The following is a 14,520-nucleotide window of genomic DNA, read 5'->3' on the forward strand; positions in this document are numbered from 1 at the left end:
TGTAGTACCAGTATTCATATTCTAGGAATAAAAGAACACTATGCAAAAATATGATTTGCATTGTAGCTTTTGTAGTTTCCGTAGCATGTCTTGGGTAGAATGTGTTTGTGTTTTTGTATTGGGGGGTATGTGTATTTGTGTATATACTAAAACTGGCTGATAAAGCGTTGAAAGTGTTTGGACGAGGAAGCCGCACGGGAAAGTAGTAGACACTGTGTCAACATATTCTGTGGATGTGTGGAGCCAGGGTGGGAAAAAGAACAAGGTACTTAGAGGGACTAGATTTAACCACCGAACTCCCCCCAGACTGCCGCCTATTGTCCCAGTCACCTTTTGTAGTCCCGCAGTAATTGCTTTACCTCCTCTTTATTATGAAAGTGATGATGAATGCTGATTATTTTCTCTTGTCGGCAGACAAAGATTTTCCTTTGTGAGTTCAAGAGACAATGCACACACTGGCGACCAGTACACATGTAAAGGGAATCAAAAGGCTTTGTGTAACTTCAGTGTTTATTATTTGATGTTTTGCTTATGCTGAAGTGCTTTATGTTACCTTGCCACAACTTTATTGCCTAGTTACCTAAAAAAATACAATAAGGATTCATTATCTTTAAATGATAAACTATGATTATTTTTTTTGGTGTTTTCAAAGGGCCTGGCTAATTTGTTTTTAATAGTTGCTAGGTGGTTTCTATCAGAAGTCAAAATACCCCCAAGTAAGAGCAATAACAACAATATGCTCCTGTTCCTGCACTGCTAATAATAAGTCTCTTCATAAAAGTCTGGTGTTATATTTATTTGTAAAGTAAAAAATGATAATAAATACTATTTACATGAAATAAAATAGATAGATAGATAGATAGATAGATAGATAGATAGATAGATAGATAGATAGATAGATAGATAGATAGATAGATAGATAGATAAATGCATGCATACATACATAGTAGTTACATCACTTAAAAAAAAGAAGAAATATATAGTGCCGTTAAAATATTTGGGGTCAATAAAATAAAATAATTATTATAATAAAAATAAAACTTAAAATAAATAAAATAAATAAATAAATGCATAGATACATACTAGTCACATCACTTAAATAAACAATAATAATAATAATAACAATAATAATTATTATTAAAATAAATCTTAGAAATAAAAACTTACAAATAAAACTTTTATTCAGAAAGGATGCATTAAATTGAAGAAAATTACAGTAAAAACTTTTACATTTAGTGAGTAAAATTGTTGAAATCTCAAACATGGGAATAATTCAATCATAAACACAATATAACTATTTGTTCTTAAAAAATATTAATTACTATTTACATGAACTAAAATAAATGTTTCAAGTTAATTTAGAACGACAAGCAAAGAAACAAATAACAAATAAATAAATAAATACCAACATAAAATTTTAAAATTAATTAAAAAGAAAAAGTTATTTATGCATGAAATTCATTCACTACCATTCAAACGTTTGAAATCAGTTCAGCAAGGATGCTTTAAATTGACCATAAGTGACAGCGAAGACTTTTACATTGTTTAAGCAAGACAAATTGTGGGAATCTCATACATAAGCATGATTAAATCATGAATAAAGCTATAATTGTTATTGACTAGGGAGGGGACAACTGTGAGTGTTATTAGATGCATTGTGGCTATGTGAGAAAGTTTGTATTAAATTCCCATTTCCACCCATTGTGATGAGAGCTGGCAGGCCTCCACACGCACTGACTCACTCCTTGAGCGCTGGTGCATTGAATGTGTAAGTGTAAGAGTGTGAGCTGGTCTCATGGGCATGCAGCCCTGCTGAGGAAGCTCATCATGGGACCCATACCCCTATAGGTGCTCCATTATACCCTCAGGTCACTGCCAGAATTCCTCTCGCGATAGTGGGGCCAAAATTACGGCATCAGCCATAAAAACTCTTCTTGAAAATCTATCATCTCTTCCCACATGTCTTGAAATGATGTTTGTTGAAAACTCATACAAGTTCCCAATCAGCCCGATGGAACAATCATGTAAAAATTTCCATCTGGCATGGATGGGTTCTCCGTTCATATCCGTGAAATAATAAACACGGAGGTTTGAGGGAAAAGTAGATGTCTTTGTGTTTTTACCTAGTCAGCCAGATGTAGAGTGACAGAGATAAGAGGATCTGATAGGCTCAAGGATAGGAAAGCTGAAATAGGAGTATGGGGAGAGTGTAAGTACAAGAGAAAGAGAGAAAAACAAAGGACAAAGGAAGGGAAAAAGAGGTGAGAGGGTACATCCGCTCCTCAGCTTTTGTCTCAAGAGTGTGCACGTGTAGCCAGAGACATCTTCACCCTGCCCATTCTTACACTCTCAATTCATATTCCCTTTCATTTCTACACAAGCTATACAAATGCTTTTGGCATATTGTGGGCCGGTTTTAGGATGGATATACATGTATATCACTTATATGTCCATAAATTACACATATTTGTATGCGCTATATGTATATGACAATTTAGAGTATATATGGAAATTTGAAAAGTGACAATAAAGGCTTTTACATTATTATAAAATGTTCTGTTTCAAATAAATGCTGTTATTTTGACATTTTGATTAATCAAAGAATCATTGAATCCTTGACAACAGTTTGTAGAACTGTTTTAGACTGAAGTAATGGCTGCTGAAAATACTTTGCCGTCACATAATAAATTATATTAAACAATATTCAAATACAATTATTAAATTTTAAAAGGTTTTTACTATATTTTTGATCAAATAAATGCAGCCTGGGCAAGCATTTGTTTAAAAAATCTTACCTCAAGCTTTTGATTGGTAGTTTATCAACAACCCATTTGCACAGTCCATGAATTTGAACTCATAATTTGCTCTTTATGACTCTGGCTGTTGATTTACAGTTTTGCTTACATGGTTACCATTGTGGTTTTGAAATGTTAATATATAGGGCCTTATCTAAGAACAATAAACATCAGTCTAGCCTCTCATTTCCATGTTGGCTCAGGGTGTGGTAGTACAGTGGAAATCCATGTTCCTCACACAGCAGGGCATCTCGCCATGGGTCCCCGCTCTCTGCCAGCTCTACCACTGCCATTCACATCCATGTATAACATAGGACGGAGAGGCCGCGGGGGTCAGCGAGGAGTCACTACACAGACTGAATTTGGAGAGCACGATGGAGAGGATGGATGAAAGAATCCGCGCTTCCTACAGATCTGCTGCTGTTAGATCTGTTACATCTGTTTGTGTCATTTCTGACTATGTATAAATGAATGATTTAGACTGCTTCTGGCACACACTTAAAGCAAAAGATCAAGGAGACGGCCAAAATATGACTCTATTATGTTCAACATCAACAAATGGATATGACCCCAGTAGAAAATTATTTGAGTGTACAAGTTGTGATTTTGGAAATGTTTGGTTGATAGGTGAACACGTTTGACCCATTTTCCTCAATCAGTAAAGAATGCCGCATCATTAATTCAGATCGAATGTGAGGAAGTTCTAATCATAACAGGACTGAGTAGTTTAGTTTTGTAGAGACCCCTGGATGACTTATAATTCCACAACTGTTTTTAAACACACACACACACACACACACACACACACACACACGCACGTTTACTTAGCTATCTAACTGGGGACATTCCATAGGCATAATGGTTTTTATACTGTAGAAACTGTATGTGCTATTGCCCTACACCTAAACTTAGCCCTCACAGGAGACTTTCTGCATTTTTACAATTAAAAAAAAACTTTGTTTAGTTTATTTTTAAACCCGTTTTACAAATGAGGACATCCCCAGAGGGAGGTTTTTGGAGATTTTGTCAGATTTACCTCACTTTTGGGTACAAATTTGTCCCCAAAATATCCCACATGTTTGTTTTTGTGAAAAGTGGGGACATCCCATAGGCGTAATGGTTTTTATACTGTACAAACTGTATGTGCTACTGTCCTACACCTAAACTTAGCCCTCACAGGAGACTTTCTACTTTTCCCCCAAAAACCTCACTCTGTATGATTTATAAGAGTTTTGAAAAGTGAGGACATGGCTCAATGTCCTGAAAAGTCACCTTCACCTTGTAATACCTGTGTCATACCTGTGTCATTATACGTTTCACAAAAACACGCGCACACACACACACACACACACACACACACACACACAGAATAATGTTTCTATATGAGCATGGTCATTCCTGTTATAAAAAATTTATATGCAATAATTATTTATTTATCTGCCTGTTTGTCAATGAGGGATCCATCTATTTTTAATTTTAATTTTTATTTCGAATTTTTATTTTTAATGCCATTTTCTGCAGACTTGTCTTCAGACACGAACTCGTCACCCAAATAGCTTTTATTTTTAATTTGAATGATTTTTGAATATTTTGTCTTGAATATTTACTTAACTTATTTACACAACAAAACAAAAACATAAACAGAATAGATAAAATTCAGTCATTGCTCAGTGATGCTGTTTTATAAATATACATTACACAATGCAACACAAATTTTTTACAATTAATTTATTATGGTTCTTCTGTACTTATGTAGTGCTAATTATTATTATACTATTTATGTTTCCGTAGCATCAATATTTTAGTAAATATTTAGGTCAGGTCAATTTCAATCATTATGAAACATTGGTTTAGTACAGATACGTTTTTGTATTAATTTGCACGTTATTATTAAAGATATTTAGTTTTTTGCAATGATGGAGACATTCAAGAGTTTTCTGCAACATTATGAAATATTAATAATATTACAGTGGTTTCTGGAACATTCCAGAACAATGTGGAAATAAAGTCATAAAAGACAAAAATCATCCAAGGTGCACTTGTGAAGTTTTGGACGACTCATTACTCGATTTGGTAACTGTTTAGAAACAGTAAAAATCTACATTTAGAACACATTTATTGCTTCTGAAGGTTTACAAATGCTATTAAATCCAGTTGTGGTAACTCTGCATGACTGAATTGAAATTCTTTTGCTCAAATTTGGATGAAATGCATTAAAAATTTAAAGGGATAGTTCACCCAAAAATGAACATTCTGTCATTAATTACTCACCCTCTTGTTGTTCCAAACCTGTAAGACCTTCGTTCATCTTCGGAACACAAATTAAGATATTTTAATGAAATCTGAGAGCTTTCTGATCCTGAACAGACAGCAACAGACAAGGCCCAGGAAATACATTGTTAAAATAGTTACATCAGTGCTTCACCCTTCGGATTTCATCAGAAATATCTTAATTTGTATTCTGAAGAAGAACAAATGTCTTGCAAGTTTAGAACAACATTGGGGTGAGTAATTAATGACAGAATTTTTGGTGATTTTTCTTATTCAACATGATAAATAAACATTAAAAAATAAAAGTGAACTATAAAAACTTGTTTCATGTATTTTATCTCGAAAACTACTGTATTTATATACTTTTATCAAACAGCATAGTCAATTTTTTTAATTTTTTCAAACTAATACCAAAAAAATAAAAACAGCACAAATTTCATAAAATTCAGTTGCTATTAATTGCTGATATTTGTGTTACAATGATGTCACTTTAACTAACAGGTTAAGTAAGGGCATCTAAGTAATGAAATGATTTAAATTGAACAATTATTAATTGCGATATAATGATATACAGAAAACTAATATGGATACAATTTTTAAAGTTTTGAATTTTAACTTTTTTTTACTTTATCTTCAGAGATATATGATTAGGGCATGAAATGTACAGTAGGCCAGCACACAGTAAGACTGACCACGGACATGAGTACGATGTATAAAAAATACAGGAATTAATCAAAGAAGAAATATGACTAAAAATTAGTCATTCCAGACATAAAATGATACAATGAAAAATGTAAGAAGCGTACATGAGAGCGTGGTTAACAGCGGCAGTCACTGGAGACTCTGTGGCAGGAAGCAGTGCTGCGGGAGCTGATATGTGACCAGGAAACTGGCAGGAATCAAATAGTAAGCACGCAGAAACAGGAAGAACCGCTGGTCTCCTGTCTGAGTGTTTGCTCAGTCCACCACCCGGTTCCCATGAGACCCACTAGAAAACAGCTAGAGTAATGACCACTTGCCTCTGAACCAGCATGCACTGGGTCTGAACCAGAACTCACAACTTTATTTTTGAGTTCCTGCTGGTACAGTGGTGAGCATGCAGAACTAAACACTTCTGCACAATGCTTCTTAATGACATCCCAACGGCTGCTAAAATGACAGAATCAATCATGAGAGTCCTACTGGTGATTTTAATGAATGAACAGTATTGATGTCTGCTGCCATCAGTTTTATGTTTGAATGTAAGGTATTTCAAAGCTGCATAAAGCGGTACTCACAGCAGTGGTATGTATGTCCCCTGTCGTCCAGCAAGTAGTTTCATTCCCAGAAATTATTATTGCAAGGAACTTTCACTGACAATAGAAGCGTTGTTGTATTACTTACAATTCTATTTAAGTTTGAAGATTTTGAAACACATTTTTTTGTCTAAGAGCAACAGTTCCCTCTCATATCTTATTATTTGCCGAACCCCCTGTAATGTTTTCAAACTAATAAGGTCTTTATACACAGAAATTCATGGTCACTGTATATTACAATAAATAATTCATTTTGTGCTGTTGGGCAATATACTCAAAAATGTAGATAGCTAAGTAAGCTCCAAACTACTACTACTACTACTACTACAAACCTTTTTATGTGTGATATGTTAATAACAGTAAGCTGTTATACCAAGGAACCATTGTCTTGAACAATTAGTGGCATTTCGGCAACATTTCATGGGCAAAAAGGTATATTGTGACTAGTGTATTGATGTATTAAGCACAGATCACATTGAAGGGGAAATGTATGTGTGCACACACTGAGTGAGGCCAAGCAAAACACTCTGTTGATAAAATCACAATTAACGTACCACTAGGACAAATTACTTTTCTTTTGCAGGGAACTTGATTTTCAGCTGCCATTACCAAAGGAAATGAGTGTTTTGCAGATGCCAAAAGGGAGTGTGAGACCACCGAAGTGATCAGATGCATGGGCTTTCCCAGCTAAACAATAGGTCTGGTACGTGAGCCTGGTTCATATCATATAACAAAAACATTGGGTGGATTTGGTGCAAATTATAGAGATTAGTAAACATGGAGAGAAGAGAAAAACAAATTAACTTACATTTGGCAGATGCTTTTATGTAGTGACTTACATTGCATTTAAGCTATACATTTGATCAGTTCATGCATTCCCTAGGAATTGACCCTGTGACCTTGGTGTTGCAAGCATTATGATCTACTGTTTGAGCTACAGGAATGTATAATAAATGCAGTAATTACAGACAAATTTATTCCGTGTGGTTGTGGTGAGGGTGGAGAGAAAGCTTGTTAGTAATGTAAAAAAAATGGCGTTACATGCCAGATACTGACAGATGCTCTCATGCAAACAGCAATAACAGCAGTTTAAGTGGCAAACACGGACACCTTGACCATTTATGTCTCCAATAAGACAAACTGTCCATTGTTGTGGAGCTCAGGTTGTTTTTTCCTGTTAAAGAGAGTGAAGCCATCACAGCTGTACTCATACTATGCTGTGCTTTTCTATCCGTCCTTTCCTCTGATTTTTGTTGTTGTTGTTTTTTAACACATGCCAAGTCCTTGTCTGTGGTCAACAAAGAGTGAGTGTACTAATTTATGTAGATTATAGATTGTCCAGATCAGAGGTAATAAATATCCCTTAAGTAATTTGTATAAATGTTTTTTGTTAGTGCTTGTTGAAATATTTTAATTTCTTAGCATTTGATTAATTGTTTGTTTAAAACTTGAATTGTCAGTCCAAAAAACTGTTTGCCTTTTTGTTTTCTATAGCTTTAACAAAATATAGTTAAAATAGTTAAATTTAGTTAAGGTATAAATATGATAAATATGTATTTAAATATTAAAATCTAAAATATAGTTAAAAAATTAAATATCATATAATTAAATATAATTAAAAATAGTTATAGTTATACAACCTGAATTCTGGAAATTGTTTATTTTTTATTTGAATAAAATGAAAACTAAAATACTTTCAAATCACACGAGCCAATATTTTATTCACAATAGAACATAGATAACATATAAAATGTTTAAATTGAGAAATTTTACAATTTTATGCACAAAATGAGCTCATTTCATCTTTACTTCTGAGAGACTCTGCCTCTCTAAGACATCCCTTTTATAGCTAATCATGTTACAGACCTGATGTCAATTAACTTAATTAGTTGCTAGATGTTCTCCCAGCTGAATCTTTTCAAACTTTCTTGCTTTTTCATCCCTTTGTTGCCTCTGTGCCAACTTTTTTGAGACCCGTAGCAGGCATCAAATTTGAAATGAGCTCATTTAGTGGATAAAAGTGTAAAATTTCTCAGTTTAAACATTTATTATGTTCTCTATGATCTATTGTGAATATAATATTGGCTCATGTGATTTGAAAGTCTTTTAGTTTTCATTTTATTAAAATAAAAAAAAACGTCCCAACATATTACTTGTGTGTTAAGATATTTTGTGTCATCAGTTCAAATGTCAACTGCAAGGTGAAAAAGAAGCAGAGCTCCATTTGACATTCAGTTACAAATTAACTTTATCTGAGAATGACAAGCTAAAGACACACCTCCGGCAACCTTTGCACAACCTACCTGCCATTTCCTTAATCTTGGAAATGGCTAACAAAAATGAACCTGTCCATGTTAAAATGTGACGTCTGAGGAGAAAAACCATCAGTTTTGAGATATTCTAAATAACCAGAAGAGCCAAATCTCAGGTAAGTTGCCTCACAACATTTCTTTCACTGTATTCTGATGCTTACATTCATCTCTATATATGTATGTTAAATAGCTTTTTAACATGACAAAAGTAATGCAAAGCCCAACATATGATCTCTTTGGCACACATGAGCAGGAAGACAACATCTTAATACATCATTCAAGGTTGCTAGTTTAATATTTAATGATCTCACATTTCCACCTGCCAACCCTCATGTCATTTTACATTCTGTTGTCGACCACAACAAGCCAACTGCTAGGGAAGGTAAAGTGGGCTATTATGGGAATCAACATAACCGCACATAGGCTACTAGCTAAGCTGATGAATAAGACCTAATAACATTGTCTAATGTATCACAGGAACATTTGAAAAGGTAGGCCTAACCCATTTCCTAATGCATTTTGTGCAGCTACCTGCATTAAAAAATGTTAAGGATAAAAGTAAACATATAAGTTTTAATTTCTTATTAACTTTTCAGAAACTTCACGCAGGTAACAGTTCAAAGTTGTTTCACAACTCTAAATCAAAAGCTGTGTTGAACAGTATAGTCTTCAGATTTTTTTATATCCAAAAACAAAAATGCAAAGTCCTTAGTGCCAATGTAATCAGTAACACACCACCTAGGAGTAAATGGGGGAGGGTGTGTATGTAGTGTATACTTGATCTTGAGGAGGTCAAGTGAAAGACTCCTTTCTGCACCGTATTTCCGCAGTATGCTCTGACCCACACAGTGAGTCTGGGAAAGGATCTGGGGGCTGTTAGTTTGCAAGTAGCGTAAGAAGATAAAGATGAAGTCAGGATCCTATCAGTTCCTACCTCTACCACACCTTTTCTGAAGCTGTTTTTCTCACATTTATAATCATGCACACATGCAGACACTTCCAAGTTGGCTGACTCTCAGATCCTGCAGGTATGCTGTTACAGGGGGAGTCCTGAGACAGGAAGAGATAAAAGCAGCTCCTAAGGAGTGTTTACAGCCTGAAATTGATAGTGGAAGAGGGAGGGAATGAGAGGAAGGGCCCCTATAAAAAGTATTGAACCCTCTATGAAATGTGGCCCCTGTGGAAGCCACAAGGAGATAAGCAGGAAATGCTAAAGCATGTGAGATGGAACATTCAAGCACTCTCTGTTTCATACATAGGCACACATGTATTATTCCAACACATTCTCATGGCAGTTTGTAACTATATTACAATATCATTTGCATGTTTTTGTGCAAAATATAGTTTACAACATTTTGTTTTTATTCTGCTCTACTTACTTAAGATGGCAGTTAATCTTTAATTTTTAGTAAAATTGTTTTAAGATAACGGCAATGACAAGTATTATTAGATTTATGATTCATTTTCATCTAATATTTGCAATCATTAACAATCCAGAAGTACATTTTTTAGGTTATTTACCTGGTCGTTTGAACAAGTTCTTTGAAATGCATTGTAGTAGCACACATCAACTTTATTGTTTTGTATTGCACTTTTTGTACTTTATTACCCTTATTGCACCTTGTTATGTGACTCTCAGGAATCTTGGATTCTTATTGGTCAGTTTTAGCATTACATGGTTAAATATGTTTGTAGAATGATGACTAAACTACATAACTGACCACTGTCCCATGCAGGGAATTTCTTAAATAGATTGTGCTACTTGTCACGTTTCTGGTGGCTCATGCTTCTGGTATCACTCTTTCATCACATCAGTATTTCATGTCCATTTATTTATTTATTTGCTAAAAAGTGAAATGATGTCTAAAATAAACACATTCAGGGTATAAAAATCCAGGTGCTTTGTGTCAGGGTCCTGATCAGCCTTTTTAATTTGTGTGTTTTATATGCTTAAGGCTGTTGTTTGCTGTAGGGTTATGCTGAGTCTTGTGGTGGATCACTGAATGTGTCAGCAAGTTACAATTCCTGTTCCTGTTTCAGGAACCTACTGAATTTTAGATTTTTTTTTTTTCAAACCTTTTGCAATTTATAAGGTCATATAGGTTTATATATGGAGTACCGAAGGAATAATAACAAATACGTTATAGCCGTGTTTAATGAAGTATTCTATAAATGTGAACTTTCACATAACTTCATTCAAGGGGTAACAACAGAGTTTTTTCTAAGTGAAAATGATATCAACCTGACTATATTAGGTTGCACCAACAAATGTAAGTTTGTAAAAAGTTGTAAGTTTGTACCGTTTTTTTTAAATGTTGAAAATACATATTTGCAAGTTACAATGTGTGTGGGATGTTTTCTAATCTTTCCATTGTACTGACAGACAGTGTCAATAACCTGTCTTGACTACCCAATAAAGCAATAAAGCGAAGATTCATAAGATGTTATATAGTTATGAAATGGCACCAGAACTCAAGCTCTCGCAGTGCTGAAGGCCACTTCAGTGTATGTCATTTATCTTCTTTAATTGTGATTTCTGCAGGAAGCAGGAAAACATGCGGTCTGCTACACACACAGTGTGTGTGCTCCTGTGTTTTTGGGTCTCGGGATCATGCTACACACTCCAGACCATGGGCCCATGTATGATCAACAGAGAGACGGTGAGGAAAAAAACACACTCTGGCCTCTTTTGTTCCCTGAGCCAGAGCAAGTGCTGCTACATCAGGAGTATCCTGTTTGCAGGCACTTGTTTCCTGTTTTCGGTGACAGAGGTTTACCCAGTCTGTTAGTGGTTTATGTCGTGAGAAAATACATTTCTTATTTCTTGTTTGAAACCGCAAGTGGGTAATCTGCCTTTTTAAAATCTTAATTGAACAGGGCGAAATTATAGTATATGTAAATGCATGTGTTTTTTTTTTATCTTCATATGCCTAATGCTATTTAATTTGACTGTCGCAGATTCCAGAAGTAAGTTTCATAACCATATACCTCTTTATTCTTTCTACAGGCTGCATTTGACTGCAGTGGGAAAAGACTTACATCGGTACCAAAGCACATCTGGATGAATGTAACTGAACTGGACCTGTCTGACAATCTGTTAGACTTAACCCACAGTAACAGCTTCAATCGCCTCAACCTCTTCAGCCACTTAGTCTCACTGAATCTATCAGGAAACTATCTCCCCCTACTGTTAAAAGACCATCTCTACAGTCTTTCTTCTCTTAAAGTGCTAGACCTGAGTAGGTGTAAACTGGCCGCAGTGGAGGAAAATGCTCTGGTCAAGCTTTCCAGTTTACAGATGCTCCTCCTGGGGGACATTCAGTCGACTGCAGTCAAAGACCTGAGATTGAGTCCGTTTGTGGAACTCAGAGGACAACAGAATAACAGACAGAAAGTGGGAGACAGAGGAAAGATGATCAGAGCATCAAAGCGCATGGCACATGATGACCACAATGATGGTATGAATACTTTTATCTCGTCTGTATTACATTTTGTTTGTTACTTCGATTAGTGACGTATACTGTTGGAGTGAAAAGGAGAAATCTTTTACAAATCTAGTTTCTGTTCCATAGAAATGTATTCTTTGGTTTCATGTTGGTTTCATATGGATTTGAAATTTTTTTATGCCTTTTATTTCAAGACAAGATTTATTTGAGTGACTTTAAAAATGTCATGTGGCATCAAATAAAAAGTACAAAATTAATCATTATTTAAAAAAAATAAATACTGAATTATTGAATTCATGAATTATGACATTTAACAACCTAAACTTAACTTGACTTGTCATAAAAAGTCAAATGATCTGATATTTACATTTTTAAAACTTACTGACATTGCCAGTCACATAGCATTTCCTGTTACATGTTTTTTTTTCCCTACATAACTTTTGTCAACAAAGTTTTTCAAATATTATTAAGCAGTGTAGCCGTTTTATTATTTTTTCTTAAGAAATAACAATAGCCTACAACTACTACTAGCCTACTACTTTTTACTTTTTATGATATCAGTATAATTGAATCGAATGACATTTTTTTACTTTTTGCCCCCTCCAAAATAATACAAATGAAATGAACGTGAATGCAGACATTTTAAACCTGTACATCATAAAAGATGTGTGTTCAAGTCAATGTATGAGTGAATTGCATTTTTTTATGTATGTTGGAGAATTAGATGAGGACCAGCCATTTCTTAGTGACATTATATTTCTCTGCATTAATTATATTTATGGAAAAATAAGGTATTTGTGGGCCACAACATATTCTGATATAACATCTAACACACTTTAATTTCAATATCATGTTTTTCTAATGGCAGGATATTCTAAGGATGTCAACTATGGAGCCTTCCTTCGTAAACTACTCACAGCGGAGCCACTACCTACAAACAATACAATTAATGGTCAAAACCTTTTTTCCCCTTTAATCTAGTGTTAATCTATTATTACCTGTGATTATCAACATTTATAATCGTGCATACATCTGAAACTCAGCTAACCAATATAAATATCATTTTTAGGCACAAATATAAAAACAGACGATGATCCCAAAACATCTTCAGAAAGCTGGAAGGTCTTTGTGGCTGTTCTGGGGTCAGCTATCACACTCTCTGTCCTTATTGCTTTGATGGCCAAATGCAAAGTCGTGCACAAGTATCTGGCGAGCTACAGACACTCCAGGCTCAGCGAAGTAGACGCCACGAGTCAGTGTGACCCTGCAAATTTTGAGGTGGGATTCTCGACCCAGGGTGGCCCTGGGACTCGTGCAACTGCACCTACTCATGATACTGAACAGGATGATGACGGGTTTATTGAAGATAACTATATTCAAGCAAGTGAGAGTGAGAGAGCCGCAAGAGCAGCAGCACTGACTGATGATGAGGATGAAGAGGAAGAGATTGAATTTAGTATTGGCTAGTACTATTAAGTGTAATGTTATTAAATCTTATTTATAATAACTTGCATTAAGTAGGCCATAACAAACATTCAATACTCCATAATTACTAAACTAGTCATTGAATAATTCATAAAAAAAATATACAGTGGCCCTATTAAGTATTTAATACTTAATAGGGCCTTAAGCTTAAGCTTAATACAACACGGCCACACACACACACACACACACACACACACACACACACACACACACACACACACACACTCACTTTCACTTGGTGTAATACTTCCAATGAAATTCATATTTTGACATGTCCAAAAAGTTTCTAGAGCCAGTTTTTTTTTTTTTTACATTAGAAAATATGTGAATCAAAGTTGAATGACAATTGAATGTATAGTAGGCCTTGCAAAATAATAATCTGTTAATCATTTTATACAATGTTAACATTGTTAATGTTCAAATGCTAATATTAATAATCAATAACATTTAAATGTCTTTCTAGAATTTGCATACATTTACTTTTAATTGCGTTCTGGACCATATACATTTTGTCTTTTGTATGTTTGTATGTTTCACTTCATTTCTAAATTTTTTTTTTTTTTTTTAGAAAACGCTATTCTTTCATTGGCCACTGGGCGCCGCCTTTGTGCACTTTAGTCTAGAAATAAATATTACAATTTTACTACTGATATTATTATATCTTTTTGACATTGTTTATAAATGTTATATAATATAACACAAATTAAATATTATATGACATTCAGTCATCCTAAACGAATGGCTTTTTTATTTGTATCTACTTTTTAATAAAGGATTGTCACCTGAAAGTATTTGAAGTTTGCTTCACATTGCTTCTATATTACAACAGAGCGACACGACGCGACGAAACCGCGTAGATCGCTGGGTTAATTATAATGGCAGCGTTCTAGTTTTGACGCATCGCGTCTTTCGCAGT

At 34.5% G+C, this 14,520-nt stretch overlaps 1 protein-coding gene across 3 annotated transcripts; it reads left to right on the forward strand.

Annotated features, from left to right (window-relative positions):
- Nucleotides 1–8,594: 8,594 nt before the first annotated feature.
- Nucleotides 8,595–14,398, forward strand: LOC306845498 (uncharacterized protein). Of its 3 annotated transcripts, XM_079378345.1 has the most exons (5): nt 8,595–8,789; nt 11,216–11,333; nt 11,681–12,131; nt 12,988–13,071; nt 13,189–14,398. In XM_079378345.1, exons 2-5 carry the CDS (start codon nt 11,229–11,231, stop codon nt 13,584–13,586), a joined length of 1,038 nt encoding a protein of 345 aa, XP_079234471.1. In that variant the 5' UTR covers nt 8,595–8,789; nt 11,216–11,228; the 3' UTR covers nt 13,587–14,398. The 3 variants fall into 3 exon arrangements, with proteins under 3 accessions (XP_079234471.1, XP_079234473.1, XP_079234472.1); XM_079378347.1 differs by lacking the exons at nt 8,595–8,789; nt 11,216–11,333 and adding an exon at nt 11,418–11,517 and having other exon boundaries at nt 13,189–14,394; XM_079378346.1 differs by lacking the exons at nt 8,595–8,789; nt 11,216–11,333 and adding an exon at nt 11,425–11,513 and having other exon boundaries at nt 13,189–14,394.
- The last annotated feature ends 122 nt before the right edge of the window (nt 14,399–14,520 follow it).

The sequence above is a fragment of the Barbus barbus genome, assembly GCF_936440315.1.
Source record: "Barbus barbus genome assembly, chromosome: 25".
NCBI lineage: Eukaryota > Metazoa > Chordata > Actinopteri > Cypriniformes > Cyprinidae > Barbus > Barbus barbus.